The sequence below is a fragment of the Drosophila tropicalis genome, unplaced genomic scaffold, assembly GCF_018151085.1.
Source record: "Drosophila tropicalis isolate 14030-0801.00 unplaced genomic scaffold, ASM1815108v1 contig_158, whole genome shotgun sequence".
Classification (NCBI taxonomy): Eukaryota; Metazoa; Arthropoda; class Insecta; order Diptera; family Drosophilidae; genus Drosophila; species Drosophila tropicalis.
The window spans coordinates 4,678,884-4,704,072 of record NW_027172602.1 but is presented as its reverse complement, the minus strand read 5'-3'; the positions used below and the strand labels follow the sequence as shown (position 1 = coordinate 4,704,072).

General features: G+C 36.4%; 1 protein-coding gene across 1 annotated transcript; it reads left to right on the top strand.

Annotated features, from left to right (window-relative positions):
- Window positions 1-9,444: 9,444 nt before the first annotated feature.
- y (L-dopachrome tautomerase yellow) lies at window positions 9,445-13,902 on the top strand. Its single transcript, XM_068299000.1, has 2 exons — window positions 9,445-9,694; window positions 12,515-13,902. The coding sequence occupies exons 1-2, from the start codon at window positions 9,445-9,447 to the stop codon at window positions 13,900-13,902; spliced, it is 1,638 nt and encodes a 545-aa protein (XP_068155101.1).
- The last annotated feature ends 11,287 nt before the right edge of the window (window positions 13,903-25,189 follow it).

The following is a 25,189-nucleotide window of genomic DNA, read 5'->3' as shown; positions in this document are numbered from 1 at the left end:
AATTAAACGATGTCAAGACATTGAACCCAATTAAGAATTATGTTTTATGTCTCCCTCTCCGTCTCCGTCTCTCTTCACTCGTCAATATTTACATAGAGAGCAAAACTTACTTACAAGTGCAGAGGAATGATCTGTCTCTGTATCTCTGTATGTATAAAATGTCGAGAAGCATACGTTAGGCTAATTAGAAGTTAATATCTGTTGCACCATGCAATATCATTTAGGGCTTATTGTGAACATTTGTGTCATTAGCTTATTAGTTGGCATCTTGCAGGGCAATCAAAGTGGAAATAAGTCAGTAAATGAACGTAATAAGGAAAAATCTCTGATTGATGCCTTGCAGGCCGTCAACGAAAACGAAGTTCAAAGGCAAGCGGAAAGAGGAAATCCAACACCTGTTCCCCAGAAACATCAGCGACTCAATAGCAAACGTCTCAGATGGCGGCAGAATAACAGATTTCTACAATGGCGACCTGAGAAGGAGATTAATGAGAAAGATGTTGATCGAAAGCAACACATAATCACATCATCATCAATGTCTCAAAATGTCATTATTCCGAATGCTGATTATCTAAATGTCAAGGATTATGCGCCAACAGATCCACCTTGGTGGTTCAACTAATTCGACTCAATTCAAAAACTTTAAATTCTAAGTGATTATTTTTTTATCCCCTTTATTATTTGCTCTAGTTAATTAGTGTTTAGTTAAAAAAAAAAAAGAATTTAATTCAAAAAAAGTGTTTTTATAAAGTGATAAATTTTTAAAAATAAATCTAACTGAATTTTCATATTTAGTTATTTAAAATCAAGTTAGTTATTTGCTTCGTTAAGATGTTTAACAGAAAAAATTACTCAAATTGAGATAACATAACTGCTCAAATTGATATAACAGTTTGCACAGTGGGACAAATATACAAGTTGTTAAGGTGACTCAAATTTTGTTAGACTTGTATGGAAGAATGAGAAGTTTTAAATAAAGTCAATGTGAAGAAGCCAAAGAATAATTGTATTCGAAAAGAATTAAAAATTTTAAAAAATTTCCAATTATTACATTAAAAAATAAGTTTATAAAGACTTTAACATTAGTTAAAAGCTGAGAGGGCATACATAAAAATATCTTAAACCAGTCAACTGAAGGTCATTGAAGTTTTAGTGACTGACCCAGATTATTCTGTGTACCTTATCCTATTAGGCTTAGGAATAAACAATTGAAAAATGCATTACATGATCATTATTTATGCACTGTGCGTTCGGTGTGCAGCTCATATTGAGATACACGAGAGATTTGTAGCCAAGACACAAACCATTTTATGACAAATTTCGATGCTTTTCGTTAAATTTTTCAAATAAATATTGTGTTTTGTACATTTAGGCCCATGTCAGGAACATACTCAAAAGTTGTAACCTTATTTGCCACATCATTCTGTTTATAATACATTTTTGATTGAGTTTTTCAATACTCTTTCAAAAGGTTATTTTAACTTGAACTCTCTTTTCACAGATGTCAAGAAAGTATTCGCGATCCCATGAGCTATAGTTTCAGAGAATAAGAAAACCAATTCAATGGTCAAAAAACTAAAAGAGCATACTCAAGTCGTTGTATATTGACTTATTTAAACCATTCATTTATGATTCCTTTGTTGAAATTGTTTGTGTTTTCAAATTAATTAGTTTGCTTTACATTTCATTTTGTGTGCTTGTCTTACCTCTGTTTTGTGGCACAATAAAGTGAAATGTGTGTAGTCCAAGAAATTTGATTGATTGATCTGATTGTCGTTGGTAGCAGGTTCAGTTTGCCCTTGGCGAATGCCTATGATGCCAGTGGGCGGGGCTCAAACATTTGTATTTGCTTTGCACTTTTCTTTCAATTGCCAAAAAACAAACTGAAAAATTAAAAAAAAAAATAAAATCCAAAATACTTTTTGGCTGAATCATTTACCAAACAGCCTTGACGCAATCGATCTAAAATTAACATACAACAAAATCTAAAATAGAGTGCGGAACTTTAAATTAAACTTTAGTCACCTTACCCTTTTCGATGTTAGGGTATAACAAAATATTATTACAACAGTTATGAGAATCATCCGAATTCGAATTAAAATTCATAAGATTATTGATGGGACATTCATTGGATTTGAGGCTTTTGAATTATATTGAATTGAATTACTTTCAACTTGGACAGGCTCTTAATGCTAATGATTTGTTAATCTGATTATTATTTCTATTTCTTCTTTATCTTCGTTTTCCTCAGTTTGCTACTTCATATAGTTATATAGAGTATTTAGATTTATGGAGCTTTTTGGGTTGGTTAACTCATATTACTTTGTCTCTATCCCAATTTGGGTATTTGCAATGGCTCAATTGCCACATACATAAGTAAAGCTAATTTTTTGTTATTGTTATTTTCTTCTTTTTTTCCCTCTCTCACTCAACAATTTTTAATTGTATTTTCTGTTTTTACAATTGCATTTTGGTGATCGTTCTTCTGGTTATCTAGTTGTTGTCAAAAGCTAAGCAGAGCATAACCATGGCAAGGTCATCTATGTATATTTCGATCTATTCGACATCGTCATCATCGCGTCAGAGCTACGATTAACAGTTTATTATATTGTTAGTGTTGTTGTTGCCAGCGGCTAACAGTTGTTTAAACAAAAATCGTCGTTATTCCATTATTAGCCGCAACAAGTTTTTGGGCTTTACTTAAAAATTAAATGGTTGGCCAGGCATAAACTCTGGTAGTTCCGTTTTGTTTCTTTTCTGATACTCTATCCCCACAAATATTGGGTATAAACAGTTTTTGTTTTGGACTTTAAACTAAAAAAACTTTATTTATCGATTTAGTTATATAATTATTTCATTAAACTCTCTAGACTGCTTGTAAGAGTATATTAAGATCGTTGAATTTGGTTTTTAGATTCATTCTCTGCTTGTTGCTTTTTGTTAATTTTTAATTACACAAGGCTTAGAGATACAGGCACAGTTTTTATGCATAATTAGACTCTTGTAATTTGGGTTTCGCTATTTATTTGTAAGTTTTGTTTGTTCAGTCCTTCACATTGCGCGAAAATTCACTTAAAATGTATAATTTGAAAGTTTTATTGTTTTCATACAAAAGTTCTCTCTGGTTAAATACAAGCAACGACTACGCAATACCCCTTAACATAAATGAGTTCTTAGTCCTTAAGCCATATTTCGCATGTCTTCTTTATCTCCATTTTATTGGTCATTAAGATAATAAAATATAGAATATAAATTTTAGCTTTCAACAAATAAATCAATTATAAAGTGAAAACATTTGTGATTCAATTTGTTTAATAATTTGCAAATCCTATTTACTATTTGCAATTCTTTTACATAATATAACAAAAAAGATTATTTTTAAATATTTTAAGGGAAATAACTTTTTGAATTCACTATTTCATTCATTTAAAACAAAAAACGAATGGAATAGTAGTAACGAGTTCAGAACCACCAAGGTGGAGGATCTGTCGTATAATTATTCACATCAATATAGTCGGCTTGGACATTTGGATCCGCTGCATTGTCCTTCGTGTCATCCTCGGCCAATGTCCTTGCAGTAAACAGAGCCAGAATGACAAATAGGCTTAAAATTAATTGCCACTTCATAATTGGTTCTAGTTGCGTTTGTCTATATTTTCGCTTTAAACATTTCATCACACTTGACTGTCTTTTATATGCCAACTTTCGCAAATATTTAAATGTTGATTTGGGTTTCTGGGCTTGGTTTGGTTTAGAAATTGGGCTAGGTTAAGTTGGTACTGGTAAGATCTGGTTTTATATGAATGACTACTGTTTAAGTTCACTTTGTGCCCATTCATAAAGGTGCGCCGCGTAATTTTTAAGGCTAGTTTTTAAGATATGACTTATTTTTCCGTCCGAAACTAAATCTGACTTAATTTCCTATTACGATTAAGACATCAAACGATTTGATGACATGTACCAAACTAGGCGGAGGAGAAATTATATTTAGTGGATGGAAATGAAAATTAAAACTCTTCATTTTGTTCGGTCAATTGCCTGTTCAAATGATATGCCACGATTTCCTGGTGAAAAGTTGTCATTGTTGTTGCCTCGACTACTTACTACACTTGTTGCCAATTAACTGGCTAAACAGTCGTCCAGATCCCCAGATTGCCACCAGCCGCCAGTCCACCCGAACATGCTGTTGTCCAGTTTTGGCAGATTTCAGTGCAATTAGTTTTCAATTAAAAACTATTTAAATCGCAACCGATTCCGATTGCCAGTCAGACTCCCAAGCAATCCCGCAAACACCACAGAAACTAAAAAATGAAAACTCAAAAACAAAACCAAACTAGTTAAATGCGAAATATTTCTCTCTTGGGTTTCATTTCCTTCACGCCATTTGGAAATTCTTGGAATTGCATACAATTGCCAGAAATAATAATAATAATAATAATAATTATGAGCATAAATAAGTAGATAGTAGAGGAAACAAATACAACAGACACACACACACAGAGAGAGAGAGAGAGAGAGAGAGAGCGATGGAGAAGAAAGAAAAGTGAAAAATCTGGTTAGATGGCTTGCATGAAAATCATTGTCAATCATTCATGTCATCATTATGATTAGTAAAGTTTTTGCTTTACGATCTTCTGTGGGTATCTACATGCTGTTTTATTTGTTAATAATACTATAAAGCTTTACGATGGTTATCGTCTCTATGTGATTGGCCAATACCGGTAACGTTTTCGGTTTATAAATCGATTATTTCAACTTAAATAGGATATGCAGGATTATCTGGATTAATCTCTATTTGCAGTTTCCTTTTGCAATCAATTGAAGTTAGTTAGTTAGTTAGTTCGAGTCTTACGGGCATCCTCCCATCTACATACATATGTCATCTATTGTCACCCACTGATCCATTGATGTTTAATTCAAACTGATTTATTATGCTCAAATGCTCAATTAAATGTCCCCGTTAATAATTGTTCAAATTGACCATATTTGATACGCACACGGCAGCCATTTATTAAACAGTAACATGCCACACTTAACAAGTATTTTTTGTATTTTTTATTAATTAATTATCAAACGTTTTTTAGTTAGTGTAGTCTTAGTTTTTTTTTTTTTTTTGTATGCTCTCAGTTTTAATTTTTGGTTACATCATTTTTCCCTGGAGCACAAAAAAAAAAAAAGAAAAAAAAAATTACTACATTATTTGACAGCCTGGTAAACAACTGCAACATTGTCGCTAAAAAATTGTCGTTGAACTTAAAGAAAAACTCACTAATATACGCAACAACAAAAATAAAACGGAAGAAAAAGTAATGGCAATGTCAAAACTAAATACTCTTTTTTTTATGTCTCTGATAATTGCTTTGCAAACAAGACATTAACTAACAAGTTTTAGTGTTTACCAAAATATTTGTCTGTTCTTTTTGAATCTGAAATAAACATATCGATTTCAAATGGTTTGCTAAAGAAATAGTTTAAAGATTCATTAAGATTGGGGTAAGTCAATGAAAAGTTAGTTCTTTTTATATCAAGATGGAGAAAAGGTTTGTGACCTCGATAAACGATCATTTCAAATGACAGAATGGTAATGCTCGGCTTTAAAAAAAAGTGTATACATATAATAAAATTGTACCTATTCAAAAACTGATTCAGCAGGCATAAGTGCCCGATATCGTTAGACTTAATGGAGACGAAGATGTGATGTGGCCAATGAAAACGTATTTGATATTAATTTATGATTTAAATTTCCACGCTCAAATTGCATTAAACAACAACAAGCAAGAGCAACAAAATATCACTAACAGGTTCTCCCACTTTGAACGCATTTATAAATGTGCAATTGGTAAGAAAATTTTCTTAATAATTGAAACAAGTTTTCCAGTGTTGTGTCTGCGTGTGTGTGTGTGTGTGTGTGTGTGGAAAACAAACTTATGCAACAATAACAAGGATGGTTGATAAAAATAAAAACAAAAACTAATGAGGCGGCGGCTCGTATTTGTCCGTAAATGGTGATATTAACATTTTCCTTTTGCCTACCAATAGAAATGATAGAAAACCCGTTGCCAATAGGCAACAGGCAATACTCTTCTCTCTGTGATCTCGAATACCCCAAAAAAAAAAAAAAGCAACTGTGAACAACATTTCAAGTTCAATGTCCATGACCATGGTGACATGGCTTTTGGTTATTTTAGTTGTTCATTGATTTATTTTGTAGTATTATATGGCCATCACAACATTATTTACCATTTTCCGGCTTACACACGATGCCACAAAAGAGATCGGCTGCCTGTTGGGGTGCCAAGTGGCAAGTGCCATTGCCTGCAACTAAATCTGAGACCGATCTGTGAGTTATATATAGGTAAGTTTATACATCAAATTGTAAGTGCACTAAGTAGTAGCGATACGACTTGGCCCGGCTGAGTGCATAAATTAGCCAGTTGCGCTTGTTGTTTATGCCTCGTTGAGATTTGACTGGAATCCATTTAAATGGTTCATAAACTCATAAGAATGATAGAGTCGTTTAGATCTAAAGGATGATAAGATTGATATGTTGCCACAAAATACGGGGAAGCAAAGCTCAACAAAAAGTGACAACAAGATTTTGCATTAGCCTGTTAGCTGGCTATAATACCCTTTCCAAAAATGATCATGTTGACTTCTTGAGTTAAGCAATTAATCGAAAATTAATGGCCATCTTTCAAGGGTGAGCAGCACACTCGAATAATTAAAACCTCAAGTGTCATTAATGTTTTGTTTTTAATGGTAAAATTAAATGAATTGTTGCTTGTTATGGCGACCTGCACCCAAGTTTAAAAATTATTTAAAATGCATAAGCTGCATTAACGACTTTAGAATGGTTTTTTTATTTAAGTTCTTCTCAACACGGAAGTACTTGGCTTAAAAAATGAAAACAATTTGTGACATATTAGAGAAAAGTAAACATACAACTAAACTACCCTTCTAAAGGGTATATTATAGATTTAATTAATTTGCAAATGCATTGGTTAATTTATAGGTTAATGAGGTTTTCAATGCATTGCTTAATAAATCGGTTCATTAGATTAATTGAAAAATTAGACAAATTTTCCGTTAATTAATAGATTTCATTTTGCCTACTTATTAAGTTAATATATACATACAAGTTAAATGTAACAAAAAGAACATTAAAATGGCCAATAATATCAAGTCATTGAAAAGTTTTCTTCACTATTCATTGATTACTATGTTTTGGACATTCTTTTTGTGGTTTTTTAAATGCCAATCATTTTTGAAATGCAAATTACAACATTACTATTAGATGTAATGTTATTTAGTCTCGATTGAATGAAATTTGTTTACTAAGTGATATATCGCTAACTTTATGTAAAATGATATTCAGTTCAATTTTTTTATGTTTTGCTATCAATTATGTATGTATGTATGTTTGTATGCATTCCATGCTGATCATAAATAATGCTTTGCTATTAAAACGAATACGAGAAAAACCGAAATTGTAACAGGGTCAAAATGCCCCCAAACACCAGATAATGAACCGCACATTAAAGCATTGAAAGTCATTGCGTGTCGTGTACATACATATCATTAAATGACATAGTTTTGCTAGCATAAGAATGTTGCAAAATGAAAAAAAAAAAAAAACAACTGCGACTAACCTAGTTAAGTATTGAGTAGGTAGCTCTAATAAGAGCTCATAATGCGTAGCATTGCTTGCTACATTAACTAGATATATAAGTGGCAATTCCCACCCCTGCTCCCTCCATTGCTGTTCAAGTTATGTGGAAGGTATGCACTAACGCGGAATGGAGTGGAGACCACCATCATGTGGTCAACGCATTCATTTAATTGGGTTGAGAAAAATAAAAACTGCATTGAGGGTAGTGTTCATTAGCGCATATCCCACTTGAAAAGGGGTCTGGAATAGTCTGGCCCTAAGACCGCATTTCACTGCAAGAGTCATGCGTAAATCTTATGAATTTGGGTTCTTATATAATCATATTTGTGCTTCATAATAGCAGGAAAAACTTCCTGGGGCCACATAATGGCTTTGTCCATACCCTTTGAATTTGTTGGTTCGTTTTATTGCTCTAGCCCGAAAGTCTAGTCTCTTTGAAGACCAAAGAAGCGCCATACGATAGTTGATAAATGCCAAGACCAAGGTTGACCCCGATTGATTTAATAAAATGGTTCAATATTAGTTTTGTTTACAGTGGAAATAGAAACGGAAGTCGAATTTAAATAATTTAAGTCGTTTTACTCTTTTTTGACACTTTTTAAGTTTTAATCAGCTTTAAGCTGGCTCTTCAATTTCAGAAAAGTTCAATTGATCATTAGACTTTAAGAACAGATGTTTTCAATTGATTTTAGTGTTGATTTTGTTTTTAAAAGAAAGTTGTTCATGTACTTACCCATATTAATTATTGACGCCGTTTGAAAAGGGATTAAAACCTGTAAAGATATGTAATCGTAAAATAATAAAAGTAACCAATATCGTTTTATTGTAAGCATAAGATTAAAGCAAACTTTGATGTTTTAAGCAGACGTTTATAGAAGTTTTATTACTTGCCAAAAGTGTTTCAACGTCATCATATCTCGAAGAAGTAAGTCCTACATTATTTTATGTTCAAAGCAAACCCATCGATACCCATACTAACTTGCCGCAATGCCATTCAAAACGCTGAACGACTTCTAAGTAAAGCAGAGAGCAAAAGAAATAGTAGCAAAAACCCAAAATAAAAAAAAAGAAGGGGAAAAAAACGGGCAATTACATTTTGGCAATATGCGGAAACCAACCACATTTGACCCTCGGCCATGAATCATCCAATTCCATAAAAAGTAAAGAAAAAAAAAGGTAAGAAAAAAAAAATTGGCCCACAAAACAAATTCAAATTCAGAGAGGGTCAATTAAAAGGCAGCGAAAGGCGTCGGCTAGGTGGCTTAAACCATTAAACGGAACTCAAGCGGCCCGCTAAATATGCGTGAAAATCAATCATGGAAGACAATCGGCATGGCCAAAAGCCAAAAAAATCCGAACAAGCCGAACACGAGGCACCACGAGCCGCTCCGCCAGCAACCATCAGCCAAGCAGCCACCAGCCACCAGCCATCAGCCACCAGCCAGTAGCTGCAAAGCTAAAGACGAAGCCTTCGCTAGCAGAGACAAACTTTATATAAAACGTGCCCAACAAATTATGGCCAACAGTCGTAAACGCGCCACGGTCCACAGAAGAGGATACTACTTAAGGAAGAAAAACCAAGCCAAAAACTGTTAAAAACAAACAAAAATTTTAACCCCATACCCAACATCATTTCAATTGTCTGGGGGAGAAAACCCAATACAAAATTAAGTTTATCTTTTTTTTTTTTTTTTGCCATCTTGTGTCGCAAAATTCAGTGTGCATTGTGTAATTGTTCAGACCTCAAACTAAGCCACGAAACTATATAGTTTATAATGCAGAAGGCCTTTGGCTATATCCTGGCAGGAGTGGTGCTAGTGCTCCTGCTTCAAGTCAATCAATCAGAAGCAGCCTACAAGCTGCAGGAGCGCTACAGTTGGAATCAATTGGACTTTGCCTTCCCCAACGAAAGGCTCAAGGAGCAGGCTCTGGCCAGTGGCGATTATGTGCCACAGAACGCATTACCCGTGGGCCTGGAACACTTTGGCAATCGTCTATTTGTCACCGTCCCTCGTTGGCGAGATGGTAAGAAAATTGTCTAAATTAAGTTGTACTCTAATTATGGTCATCATTAGCGCCAGTTAATGAAAATGCTTGCTGCCACCTTGTTGATTGATCAATTAAGGTATTTTAACACACTCTTCGGACTCCACAGTCACACTCACATTACGCATTTGCTTACAAATTGAGTTCGAGTCCAAATGAGTGCGGGATGTTAGATTGCAGATACGCTTACCCAAATCGGTCATTACCAATTTGTGGCCTTAAATGGCAACTAGATTTGCCCGAAAAAAAAAAAAACCAAACACAAAAATTTAAAGATAAACAAATTTTATGTTAACGAATGTTGTGCAAAACTTTTCCATTTCGATTAGATACGATTTAATTGATTTCATTCGAGCAATTAGTGTTTGAATAGTTTTGCTAAGCATGATCGGATATGAAAATAATAGTCGGAAAAGTTATAACAAGAAAGAGGAGAACTTTTCGGGTCTATAATTTAATTAGGAGCATTCTAGAAACTTTTGTAATCTTGAGTTTTGGAGCCTTTTTGCTCAAGTGGTAACTTTACCTAAACAATACCTTTGCACAGATTTCAGATAATTATCTGATTATTATTAATTATAATTAATTAGTATAGTTTGTTTTAGGAAGCTCTTGAATGCTTCTATACTATCTACTATCAAAAGTAAGCAAATTTATTACAAATATTTCTCAACATCAGAGAAGTTATACCCGTAGAAAGAAAATGGTTATTACAGGATTCTAAATCCACAATTAAGCTCTGAATTCTTATTCTTAGTTTACGGTTACAAAACTCTTAATCAATATCAAAGATATTTTCCTCATTCAGTTTTTGGTTTCATTCAGACAGTTTTGTTTTTATTTCTTTAGCATTTCCGGTAGTTTTATCCATTATGCGAATGGCCACACTTTGACACCTCTTTCTCATATTTCGTTTTCAAGCTTTGGCAATAAAAAAAAAAATAAATACAAAATAAAAAATCGTTTAGGCATCTCTGACCTCTCATAAATCCGGTTGATACATTTGGATTGCATTAACATTTTTAACAATTAACCGTTGTAAAAGAAATACAAACATGCCCACTATACAATGGCATTGAATGGGAGTTACAATATTTATATATATATATATAGATATACAATTTGTATTATAAGCAATTGTGAAGGCTTCCTTTCATGGTCAATAGACGTTAACGTTATACTATGCCATATAGTATATATTACCTATACCATGCCGTTATGGAAATGGAAATCCGATTTATAATGGCATTAAACTAACTATGATTAGTTTCTCGTTGTTGATGTGTTGTTGTTGATGTTTTTATTTATTTATTTAAGTGAGAGTGGCCAATGGTAATAAATTGGTTTCCGATTGTTCTGCACGAAATGACAATTGGATTATGATGCTAATGCCAAATTTCGAGAAATGACTAACTCCATGGGGGAGGTGAGGGGAGAGATGTTAATGAAATATTACAGCATATTTGGGTTTGCCAAAATTTTTCGATGATATTATGTTGATGAAATAAATTTCACAATCGTTTAAAAAATGTATATTTTAAGAGTTTTGACATATAAATAGCTTCTTTTATTTCTTCAGAACTTTTTTAACCTTGGCAAACATATTACTCACTCCCTTCACTTTCATTCGATTGAGAGTTGTGTTTTGTTGTCCCAAAATTGACAGTTTCTCACATAATCAATAAGAATGGCTTAACGCACACGCACACACACACACACACACATGGAGACAAGTCAGCATTCGTAATGAGACAACAACTAGCGATTACAAATTGAAATTGAGATCGAGATTGAGATTGCAGTCTCTAATTGGCCAACATCAACCAATGGCCAACAGCCATCATCTGTCCATTCATCCATCTATCCAGCTTATTCATTCAATGGCATGTAATTCATACGATGGATTTATATCTAATGGGGCATACAAAAATACATCTATATACATATATATTCGCATTCGGATTGGGCTGTTTTAGTTGTTGATGCATTTTGTGCACGCATTAAGCAATTGCATCACGTTTGCAGTTTCAATTATAATTATTAATTCATTGAATGCACCGGCTACTGCCGCATTTAATCCATTCGCTTAGCCAGATGACAATTATATTGTTAATAGTTTCGACAATCACAAAATATATGTATACAAAACATATAACAGATAATAAAGGGAAAATAATTTATCCGATATTTCTTAGCCATTAATGAAGACATTTTACTAGAATTTTGTGAAGAAAGTCAAAATTTATATATAATATTAATATTGATGTCTTTAAAAAGAACAACCAATTGTCAGTTTCCTAGTTATCCTAAATAGTTTTCATATAAATCCTGGTTAACAAACAAAAAAAAACGTTAATTAAAGTCAATAAACTGAAATGTTAATTGAAAGGCGTTGTTCAGGCGGAAAAAAACGCTGTCAACACTTTGTCCATATCTACCAAATGTCGATATATTGATGGATGGCTTATATATATAGTAGTAGTTGCAATTGCACTTGTTGTTGTTGTTGTTGCTGTTGTTGTTGTTGTTAAATTGTCTGCAATGTGTGGACGCCCGCAACTGACTTTGGCAATGTTAGCCAAACTGGTTAACTTGGTTAAGATGCCTCGCATTGAGTGTAATTGGAGCGGAAACGGTGTGTCGATGATGTTGTTAACGTTATACACACATAGATAGCTGGCTGATGTCAAGCCAATGGAGGCTAATGACATCGGAAGTTGCACGCGAAATTTGCAATGTGATCGTTATATGCCTACTATATAATAAGTATTTACTCTGTCTTTCTCTCTCCTTCTGTAGGTATTCCCGCCACTTTGACCTACATCAATATGGATCACAGTGTGACAGGCTCGCCGGAATTGATACCATATCCGGATTGGCGCAGCAACACGGCCGGAGATTGTGCGAACAGCATCACTACTGCCTATCGTATTAAAGTGGATGAATGTGGTCGTCTCTGGGTCCTGGATACCGGAACTGTTGGCATTGGCAATACAACAAGAAATCCCTGCCCATATTCGGTAAATGTATTCGACTTGACCACTAACACACGGATACGTCGCTATGTCCTGCCTGTGGATAATACAAATCCCAATACATTTATAGCCAATATTGCTGTTGATATTGGCAAAAATTGTGATGATGCTTTTGCCTATTTTGCCGATGAATTGGGATATGGCCTGATCTCGTATTCATGGGAATTGAACAAATCGTGGCGTTTCTCGGCCCATTCTTACTTCTTCCCCGATCCATTGCGCGGTGATTTCAACGTGGCCGGCCTTAATTTCCAATGGGGTGAGGAGGGCATCTTTGGCATGTCATTGTCGCCTATCCGTTCGGATGGCTATCGCACCATGTACTTCAGTCCCTTAGCCAGCCATCGTCAGTTTGCCGTCTCTACTCGCATTCTAAGGGACGAGACACGCACCGAGGATAGCTATCATGACTTTGTTGCTCTAGATGAACGCGGTCCGAATGCCCATACAACTGCTCGTGTGATGAGTGATGATGGCGTCGAGCTGTTTAATTTGATTGATCAGAATGCTGTCGGCTGTTGGCATTCATCCATGCCGTATTCGGCTCAATTCCATGGCATTGTGGACCGAGATGATGTTGGTCTGGTTTTCCCTGCCGATGTTAAGATCGATGAGGATAAGAACGTTTGGGTTCTGTCCGATCGTATGCCTGTATTCTTGCTATCCGATTTGGATTACACTGACATCAACTTCCGCATATATACCGCTCCATTGGGTCTTCTTATTGAGAATACAGTGTGTGATCTCAGGAATAATGCCTATGGCCCACCAAATTCGGTATCCATACCCAAGCAGGCCAGTTTGCCGCCAGCTCCGCCCCTGTATACGAAAACCTATCGTCCGGCCTTGCCTCAGAAACCACACACCAGTTGGACCCCATCGCCTCCCAGTCGGGGCTATTTGCCAGCTGCGGCTGGTGGACCTGGTCAGGTAATCTCTACCGTTAGTGTCTCCACCAATACGGTGGGTCCGGCTGGTGTTGAGGTGCCCAAGGCATATGTTTTCAATCAGCACAATGGCCTCAACTACGAGACAAGTGGACCCCATCTGTTTCCCACCCATCAGCCGGCGCATTCGCATCAGACCGATGGACTCAAGAGCTATGTGAATGCTCGCCAATCGGGCTGGTGGCATCATCACCATCAGGGTTAGGGATTCGGATCGAGACTGGAATGGATCGGATTGTTTTCGTAATTGGGTTGGCCTTTCTGCAATACATAGATACCTACACACCTTCTACCCTACTCTACATATTTAAAAGTGGAAACAAAATTTAATGCAATATCATGCATCATTTTCATCATCATGCGTATTTCTCTTTTTGTTTAGCGATTTAAATAAGCTTTGTAATTTAGTTTTTTAAATTAAGCGATTAAAATAAAAAAAATAAACAATATTAATTTTTGTTTTTTTTGTTGCCTTTGTTTCAATTGTTTTTAATTCCAATATTAATATATACTATTTTAGTTAAATTTTTTTCAAGGTGTTTTGAGATCTTTCAGATCAACGTAAACTAGATATAGTAGGTCGTTTGTTTGGATTTAGTATATATACAAAACATTTTAGATAATATTTTAAATTAAACAGCGAAATAATTTAGTCAATACTTATATTGAAATGGTATTCTTTGTGTTTATGAATATTTGCTCCACTGTATCTTTATTTCGTAGGGCCAATATTTCAATATAAGGATACATTTAATTCTTATTCGATTTTAAGGTCCCTAAAAGTATGCTATTCACAAAGAACCAACTCAGCTTTTTCTTTTCCCAGTTTAGAATCGATTTAATTGAAAAGTAGCAATAAAAAAATATTTAAAAATCTGTGACTTACTTTTTTTCTAGTACCTACATTTGAAATGTGAATGATATTAATTAAGGACAATATGTTCCAATAAGTTTATCAAATTATCATTTTATTGGCTTACTTTGAACTCCAAAAACTCTATTGGGGTCTAGTTCTGATATGGCCTGAAGATTAGTTTTATTTCACATTAAAAGAGTTTTGCCATCAGAGCCACCAAGTAACAGATGGCGCCACTGACGCCTAAACTCAGGCAACAGCTTTTTATTTTATTTGATTTCATTGCAAGTCGTCAGCGAATTCTGCTCCGAAAAGCAGGCAACACTTTATTGTATTTTTCATATGTAATTTGAGGTGTTGGCTACGTTCATTGGGAACTTCAAGGACCAATGGAGGAGGAAGAAGTCAGAAAAGAGTTTATAATGTAAATTTCATAATCTGTTAAGCTAGAGACATCAAGATGTTTATTATGATAAATAATGTGAAAATATGTACTTCCTCTTCAGCAAGTTTTTCGCATTGATCGATTCACACGATATTTTTGCATACTTTCCACTGTAAGGTCATCTGTCTTGATCATGGTCTTGGTCCTGTCTCGTCTGTGGCAAAATTCACACATAATTACCAAGTGCCTGAAAGATTGGGGGCCCTCATATGATTTATATCAAGTATATATGCAAAGGGAAGGCGTGGCATGCGCCAACCGCAAAACAGAAAATTAAACAACAAAATGAGAAAAAGCCAAAACAACAACAAACTTTCGAAAAACAAACAACAACTTAAAAGGGGTTTGTTTGCGGAAAGCGAGCAGCCATTATTTATTTACTTTTTCAGATCAACAACTCGGATCGCATCGTATTCAATCCAATCCAATCCAGAAGCAACGTGATTCCCTTCCTCTGGACTTCGTTGAGGAAGCTGCTGTGCGAAACACTTAACGCCAAAAGTGAAGAAAACAACACTTGCTCTATTAAGATGGCCCAGACACGTACAAACCAATGCAGACACCGACCCAGTAATACCCTGTACTGGGTAAATTAAGTATTCTGATTGTTTGTATTTCTCACTAATAAGGCTTTGAATTGTTATAGTTCGATTGGTCATATCATTTGAGTTACCCGTTTAGTTTGCCTCAATTCATTTAATCTACTCTGTGACCCTAGCGTTGCACAGGGTATTAGCAGCGAAGACAACGCTGAATGTCTGAAAATTTATTGAAAAACATTAAGGAGACTTGAGTACGACCCCGACTTGGAGGCGATCGCCATGCCGGGCTCAAGAGTTAACGAGAATTGGTCCACACACATACGTGTGGCTAATTTGCGGTTGAGGCATCTCGCGATGATTTACATAGTCGTCTGCCGAAGAAACCGACCAACAACAAAAACTAAAAGACAAAAAGATTCATACCCCGAAAAACCACAGCCGCATGCAAATTATAGAAATTTTCAGTCGACTTTGCTCAGTTTATAAAACAAATATTGAGATAGGGTCCTCCTCCCCTATCATTAATCCGAAAATGAAAGTTTTCGTTTTGTCTTGAGTTAATTTTATGTTAGAAGCGTTAATTTCATGCTGCCATTTATGGCTTCCGTTTCGCATGGATTGCAAATCGAAAATATGCCCGCTGATGAATTGAATTGGAGTCTAAAAGAATTCACATATTATTCTTCCTTTTTTGATTTTGCTCTCACTCTCTCTCTCTCTCTTTCTTTCACTCTTTGACTCTTATGTTTGGTGGCTTGAATGCTGTCAACAGGCGGCTTCCTGTGGTGCTGGATTTAGGATTGGACTCCCATCAGTTTTGCAAAAGCGTCAAACGGCTGCGCTTTTGTAAGCCCTTTAAGCAATCATTAACCCTTCATTATCATCATCGCCGACGATGATGATGATGATGCATCCTGCATCTGATAGCGGGTGACTTGAATTCATTAATAAAATAGGAGACCAATCCTCAGGGAGATCAACACAGATGAGTCTTTAATTGAAGGCGCCAAACAAGCAGCGGGGGCGTGACCAACATAGAGAGCTGTAAGAGATGCCCCCCAACAGAGCATCTGAACACTCCAACAGTTTACAAAGTTATCAGGTTTAACTCAAGCTGTGCATACATCAGAAACTATGTAAAGTTTGCCCGGCAATACGAATACGATACCCCCTTAAGATGAATTCAATTGAAACATGGATTTGAAAATTGATAAAGAGGTGAACAACTTAATAGAAGCTTAAGATCTGGGAAATGCCTAAAATATAGCTGGTTTTAGATTAATTTTAAACAAATAATTTCTAGTAAACTTTCATCATCTGCCTTGAGATTTTTTTTTCCAGGGTATGCATTTGGTTAAGCCCCGATTTAATGTTATCTTTTCTTGTTTTCAATTAAAGGCCATGGCTAATCAGAGAAAACATGAGGAAAAAAAACAACTTTTATGCGTATTAATCAAAGTCTTGTGGAATTGATTTCATTGCGGCCAGATATTTTTATTATCATCTTCATCAGAAACTTCAAGGTAAAATAGGCGTGAAAAGATCAACTACAGATATACCCACATCCCATACCACTTACATATAAATATGTATATGTATATAAAATATTTATTTATCAGTTTAATTGGCTTAACCTTTGCAAAAAGAAAGTGCAACTTAATCGCTCAATTCACACAGCTTCAGAAGGCAGCGACAGCGGCAAAAAACGCACCAAAAATTAAATAAATAAACAAAAGTTTTGCAATTTGCTGAATTGGCCACGCGAAATTATCTTGATTGACATTTTATGTCTGTTTAAATGAAAGCGACTTTTAAAGGAGACGAAATTGTTGGCATTGCCAGGATAACAATGTTGGTGGCAAGCCCATAAAAATGCTCCCAGAAGAAGAATAAAATCAAAAGGGAAAGAGCAAAAGCCAGAAAAGTAATGAAAGATAAAAAGACAAGACCAAAAGACCAAGAAGGAATGAAAACTCTTTCGATAAGAGAAGCGCAAACAAGTGTAGCGTGTAGCCACACAAAAGATACAATTGTATCTCAAAGTGATGCAGGTAAGGTGAGATGGTCTATATATGTATGGGCTGGTTTATGCAGCTGGGCCACAGTCCAGATCTAACTAATGTACTTGCTCAATCTAATCATTTGCCAAATGTGAAACTGAAAATGATTATGCCTTCTCGCCGTCTTTCATTCATGAGACTTGGTTCTGGTGAAGTATCTTCTTCATTGATAAAACGATTCCATCTCCCTCTCTCTCGGTCACTCTTTCTGTTTGTGTGTGTGTGTGTGTGTGTGTGTGTGTGTGTGTGTGGGTCCGGACTTTGAATCATTTCCGATATGACAAACATGCGTGAAACGTTCGTCCGTTTTTCCTTTTCCTCTTTTTTTCCCCTTACCCTTTTATTATCATCATTGCCATGGTTTAATTAAAAGGTTATTCTTGTATATGGCCTATTATCGGGGTTCTGGATAGGGACAGTTGCTCTTTTCCCTCTTTTGATTGAGTTGTCTGCGTGTGTGTCTCTTTAAATTTTATCTTAAAGACTTTTTTTACCTTTGGTTTTGTTTTTGTTGGTTTTCTTTTCTCTTTCTCTCTCGCTTCAACCTCGACCTTGTGTGCATCTGGGTTTTTGGTGTTGTGGGACGAAAACTGAAAGTTAACCACAAGGAATATGCGTATGCAGATCTGACCACAAAAATTTCAATGCCTACTGTGTGTAAAGTATGTATGTACATACATACATACATATGTACATAGTTGTTGCCCAGGTGCCAGGTGAGAATTGACAAATTTCCATTTCGTCAATTCAATCAATAAATGCGAAATACGAAAACAAGAAAGAAAAAATTATAGGTAGGTATATCTTATGTATATCAGAGCAGAAAGCAACACCTCAGTTACTTACATACTACAACGATGTAAGTATTTCTGGATCGATCAGCCAAGGCCGCTCTTAAAAACTAAAAAAATAATAAAAAAAAAAAAAAAACAAAAACAAAAACCGCTTTCAATTAAACTGGGGCACACTTTTGCCTGCGGTCGATCATCATCATCTTTATAATGTCCCCTGCGGCAGTTGGTTGCCCCAAGAGTGAAAATGAAATTGCTTGTGGCGCAAAAGAAGAGTCAACTAAAACTGGTAGTTACTTACTTTACTCGCAATACACTTTTACCCAAGATCATGCAATCGACCGTTGGCAATTGCCACTGTCGCATATTGAAATTGAAACTGTTGATGGAAAGTTATGGTGGATTCCTTGGCCACTAGCCAACGATCGCTGATGATCAGTGATCACTTGTCATCATGAGATGGTCCCAGATTATGGGGCGGCACATTATACATACATACATATATGTACACCCAATTTATTTATATAGGTACTTATATATATGAAACAGGAAATATTTATGAGAACGTGTGAATAAGAACACACACTTTTCTTGTTTAGAGAGATTAACTAAGGGATCAATTTATACTTGAAATCATTTAATGACTATTGCATTAACTTGAACTCATAATCCTTGCATAAACGATATAAGCATAGGTAATAAAGATCATACCAAGGTATGTCTAGGGATAATGAAACGGATTTCTCTTAAATATGTGTTGTATAAGTGATCAATCTTTCATCTTTCATGGCATCATTTGGCCCAATCAGCTCCAGCTAATCTCTTAGGCATTATTTAGCAATTTAGTTGAATTAGTTTGCTGCTTAGGTGAAGTCGCTTGGATAATAATTAGTAGATTACTCTATGAAGTTACATTTTAAATATTTAACTAACTTGATTAATACATTAATACATATTAATACATATTTTATAACTTTTGTAGAGTTCTGAAATATCAATTTGCTTCTTTTAAACAGATATCAATATTCATTGCTCAATAGTTTTTGCTTATTCGTTTCAGAGATCTCGTTTCTTATTTATAGCTACTAACCCACTGCTATGAACTTCTAATCAAAGTATGGCCCAACAAATTCTACTTGTCTTCGACATTGTAATGAAGTAAATTTGCGTCCATAAAGTGAATTTCAGCCGTTTTTACCCCTTCTACTTTATTGCCTCTTCCTCTCTTTTTCTCTTTGACTTTCCAATTGACCTGTAATAAATCTGACCAAGCCGCCAGCTAAATTGATTTAGTATGGAGTAAGCTCTCTGACTACTCTGGCTACTGTAAACTTATAAAAATTCCCTTGACTTGGTAGTGCCGAGTGTTTTTTGTTTTGTCTTTTTTGGGTTGTCTGCTGCGTGTGGTGGGCACAAAAGATTGCCATGTAATGGATTTTCAGTTACGCGAGGATTGCGTGAGTATGGCCAACTCGGATGCAATTCGGTTCCCATTGCGTGCCATTGAGGAATACCTCCTATAACTACTCGGCCGTCCCAAAACTTGGCCACAATTTGTTAACAATTAACAGCAAGCAGCAACAGGGCCAGAGACCAGGACCAGGGCCAGCAGCAACAATGTCTATGCCAAAAGTTGGACACTTGTTTTGTTCTCCATTTAAGGGACTGGACATTATGTTTCCACATTCCACATTTGCAAAAATACATCGCCGGTGGTCTTAAACCAAGCTCCAACTTGAGCTCCCTCATATCAATCATGCCGTTGTTCCTCATATGCTAATGATCGCAATTAATCAATGAGAATCAGTTAAGATACTTCAGATACACACACTGCAAGACCAAGTGCAGAAGGCGGCACACGCAATCGGCCCATTGACTTGACGAGTTGCTCGAGTTCTTGTTCTTTATTTTTTTTGCGGTTATCCTTACTTCTCTTTCTTGCCCTCACTCTCTTACTCCTTCGTTTGTGTTCATCTAATGATGTGTTGAAGTGAGGATACCAAAAACAAAACCAAAAAGGAAGAAAAATGTAATATGTAATTGCAAAAGTGACCCACATTTAATTATCCAGAATCGCCCATCCTATAACTGACTGGGTGACTGACTGGACTGGACTGGCCAATTTCCACATCCTGAGATCCTTGCATGGGCGCGGTCGTGCGTCACAGCGTGCGATCAATGTTTGCAGCTTGTTAACGAGTCCCTAGCCTGTCTCCTATATCTCCTGTTTCCCCGCCCCTTCTAATTAGGACTGCCTACAATTCTCTAGGATTCCTTGCACGTGGCAAGTCGTACAACTATGATAATTTCCCCTCCATCTTGGTATTTCTCCCTTGTTCGTGTCCCTTCCCTTTTCGTTTGCTTTTCGTCTGTTGCCAATCAACATTATCTTTAAACCAGTTGGAGAACATGCAAATACTTAATATAAGTTACTGTGTCAGCGGCCATGCAACAGGTGAAATTGTCGCCGTGTGCCCAACTCTTCCCCTCCTCCCTTCCGCCACGATTCCGATCAACACAAGCACCCCAAACCCCAGAGCCAAGCTCAAGCCCAAGCCCAATCCCATCCAGTCAATGTCAAGTGTTGCCCTGGCTGCCTTACTACAAAGTTAATTGCACTGCACGCGCACGCCAAAAGGCCTCCACTTCGCTCCACCTTAAAAGTTATTCGTAAAAAAGGCTCGGGCCAAGACTCGTGTGGCAGTCTCTGTGGCTGCCACCGCTGCTGCCACTGCGAATACGACTGGTGGCATGGTGTGTGCAATATCAAGTTTCCATGTCAACTTGCCTTTTTTTTTGTCGAGTCTTTGGGGTGGGGCACAGTGTATTAAAAATATAAGTTGAAGTTTAATTTTGCAAAAATAACTGTTTAATTATCGATATTAATTTGCATCACTGAAACATCGAATGTTAAATGTTGATATCACAAGTTATCGTAGAAGTATAAATAATTAACGCACTCCACGCAAACTACTTACTTTAATAACAAAATAATCGAAGTCGATAACATAATAATCGCTTGGAAATGCAATAATCGGAGATCAAGCAAAACTCAAACTTACAATCGCATTACAATCGCAACCCATACAAAATAATAAGTTTTAAAGTAATCGAAATCGAATGAATAGTATAGTTTTCTTTGATTCTCGTCACACTGTGATCTAGTGGAACCTGGCTGACAGTGACCCCCATCCCCAATGCCCTCCTCCACCCCCCGCCACAGCGCCATAACCACCAACGTGGTTGTCATTAGTCCGCTGCACTTGCTGTTGTAATTGTGACAGGAGCAACGAGCATGGATCGCTAAAGGGTCGAAGATCGCCGTTGGAGCTGAGGTTCGGGGTTGGGCTGTCGGTTTTCTGTATATACATTTATATGTGTATACATATATATAAATTTTTTTATTTTTTTTTTTTTTTTTGTGGATTGCCGCGTCTTGATCGTGAGTGCCAGAAGCTGATTTCAGCGCGGCTACCGATAAGCAAGAAGCTGTGGCTTCCACTTGACAGACGCGTTGATTGGTTTTGCTCGACCAGCGGCGAGTTGGAGCTGAAGTTCGAAATGCACTTGACAGGGGCTGGTGGTCCGAGAGAGACGAAGTAGTGGGACGAGGGGGGTAGTCTAAGGGCAGTCAGTAGACATGTAAATTGCTGAGAGTACCAAAAACCGCAAAAAATGAAAAAAAAAAACTGGTACATTTTTTGTTGTATTTTTTGGCAGTCTTTGTTGTTGTTGTTGTTGATTATATTTTGTTGATAGTCATGGACTCGGCCCCGCCTATTTTGCCCGGATTTGACAACTTTTTGCATAATTGCAATTGCCCGCCAAGAAGAAGATGATGATGATGAGAAAGAGCAATAATAAGAAGGAAAAGACCAGACACAAACACACACACACACACACACACACATGAATATGATGATAATTTTCATGAAGTTGAGGCCTTGGCTGCTCTGCCTTCTGCCTTGGCCAAAACGAACGAATCATTCATAAATTTCAGGCCAACTCATAAACTATACCCACCAAAAAGGTGACCAGGACGAGATGGCTTTCAAAAAGGACTGCAAAATCAGGCCCCATTGAGGTGTTGGCCCATACACAATCTCACGCCAAGATGCACCAAAAGATCGATGCCTTGCTGGGATCTTCTCTGATTTAATGCAATGCCAAAACAAATTGTTATAGTAGGTTCCCCCTTTTGGTAAACGTGTCGTGCAATTAATCAAAGTTCTCGCATTACAATTAATCAAAAAAGGAAAGAAAAACTGAAAAAAAGAATAAATAAATAAAAAAGAAAATAAAAACATTCCGGCCTCTTGCTTTGTGGGCCATAAATATGTATCGTTGCAAATATGATCAATAGAAATTGGCGGCGTTAAAACGCTTGAACAAAGGCAACTCATAAATCAGTTCGGCACAGTATAGACCATTGAGAGTGTTTCAGTTTGGGTGGGCAGCGGGGGAATCCAAGATGTCAGTGGGGAGAAAGAGCGGCTTTTTAGCTTTCATCCGATCAGGATCAGGCGGCAATTTGATGGCCATGAACATTTGACAGGATCAGGTGATGACATTTTCGTGACAACTTTTGATCTATCAACACAGAAAAGGGAGAAAGAGAGACAGAAATCGGCAGAAACTGATTGGCTAGCTTAGATTTATTTGATTCCTATACAAAGGAATTCAATCATTAGCTACTTAAAACTTTAGCTTTAGATACAAAACATCACAGCAATGGACATACATTTAGATAATTATTATTTACAACTAGCTTCAAGCTTCTTTTAAAGCCTTTATGTTGTAGTTAGTTTGGTAAAGGGCCAAGTAGAAAGTAATCAGAGTAATAACTGTCTCTATATGAAAGGGCTAGATGAAAATTAAACTACAAGTCTATATCTAATTTCAGTATCTGTTAAAAATAGTACATTTAAAATTAGTTAATGATATAGCTTATATTTTCAGTTTCAAAAGATCTATTACTGGACAATGACAAAAAATTCTTATGCGTTGAAGCAAATTCGTTTCACCTTTTGCCTATTTATGTCTATCTTTACTGTATCGAAATACCCAAAAGAGTAGTGACCATTCGTAAAGGCTAAACAGATGAAAAGTAAGTAATTTTCGAAACTTTGGTTGTAGACTACGATTGAGGACTGATCAGATTGAAGATATGTATGCACTTTTTCAACACTTTCATTAATGTACAACCGCCAGAAAGAAACCCGAAATAAAAAATATGCAAAGTGCAACATAAAAAGCATCAACAACAGCAGCAGCAATCATAACTTGGCTGACTGCGACCTTGATTTGGGGCGCGTTAAAAAACAACAAAACCAAAAATGAAAAAAAGATGCAAAAACAAAATCATACCGAAAGTTCGTACACAACTTCTGTGCCATCTCTTTGGAGTGGCTTCTGCCAAAGCAAAGCAGAGCAGAGCAGAGGGAAACGAAAGACAACAAAAAGGGCAGAGGCAAAAGGATGAGAAGAAGAGGAATGGGGGCAAAAAAATGATGCGATGTCAAGTTATTGACAGGCCAAGTCGATATTAATGACGACTTCATTTTGGCTCATTCGTGGATATAGCCAGGCTCCATTGGTGTCTTACTAGCAATTATTGAACTAGTTAGTTAAAGCCGGCAAGAGACGAGACACGACACGAGACAGCTGAAGCTGGACCCAGAAATTGGTAACAACCTATACATATTTAAGCCAACATGTCAACATAATTTATATTAAATTTTTGTGTCAGATAATGATAGCGCCTACTGCCGATCCATATACACACAAACATATGTATGTATGTACATACATATATGCATGCATGTATATGACGATATCTGCATCTGCATATGATGTTGGTGTTGAAGCACCAAAAAGTGTATCCAACTTATATTCGTGTTTCGCCATCTCACTTTACACAAAGGCTTAAAGCGATTGCGAGCGTCGTCGTCGGCGGCATTCGCCAAACAGATTGAATTCAGGGAGACAGACAGAGCGAATCTCTGCTCTGGGTAAATCAACTAGATGAAAGGGTTTAGAAATATCCTCAAAACCATTTTATACTAACATTACTTCATTTCAAGGCAAAAGTCATGCTTAAATTCCTTTTGATTTTGACTTGATTTTCGAAGAGCATTTGCAATTCGTTCTTGATACACTGTATATTCCCTTCACCATCATCATCATCATCATCTCGTCCCAGACAAGCATTAAGCGTGCCGAAACGGACGGCGCGAATACAGAAAACGTTAAAAAGGTTAAATAATTTACAATTTATAATAACGATGCGAGCTCGAAGCATGCAACTGGAACCTGCCACTGACTTTGCCACTGCCACTGCCACCAGTACTAAATGGAAATGGAAATTGGATATTGAAATTGACAATCAAAATACTGTCGGGCACAAATTAAATTTGCTGTGGAAAATTTCTATTGCATCAACATGAATTCTGCATGGATCAGAAAAGAACATTTTAGAGCAGGTCCATAGATGGATCTTTGACCATTTGGTCAAACCATTGTCAACCAAGTGTCATCTGGCCATGTAATGCCATGCAATCTCCCGTTGTTGCAGCAACGAAGTGTTAAATGATGCCCAGCATGAGGATTTGGCACGGTTGCCTAGCGTGCAACCAGAGTTCAGGACAAAAGGTCATCATCCAGCAGCGAGCAGCAAAAATGCAAAAAGGAGAACAAAACAGAAATAACAAAAACGTATGAAAAGATTCCTCTAAATGCTTTTAAAATGCTTTTTAGTTTCGTTTTTGGCCTTGGCCCCTAGCAACGGGTGTATGGATA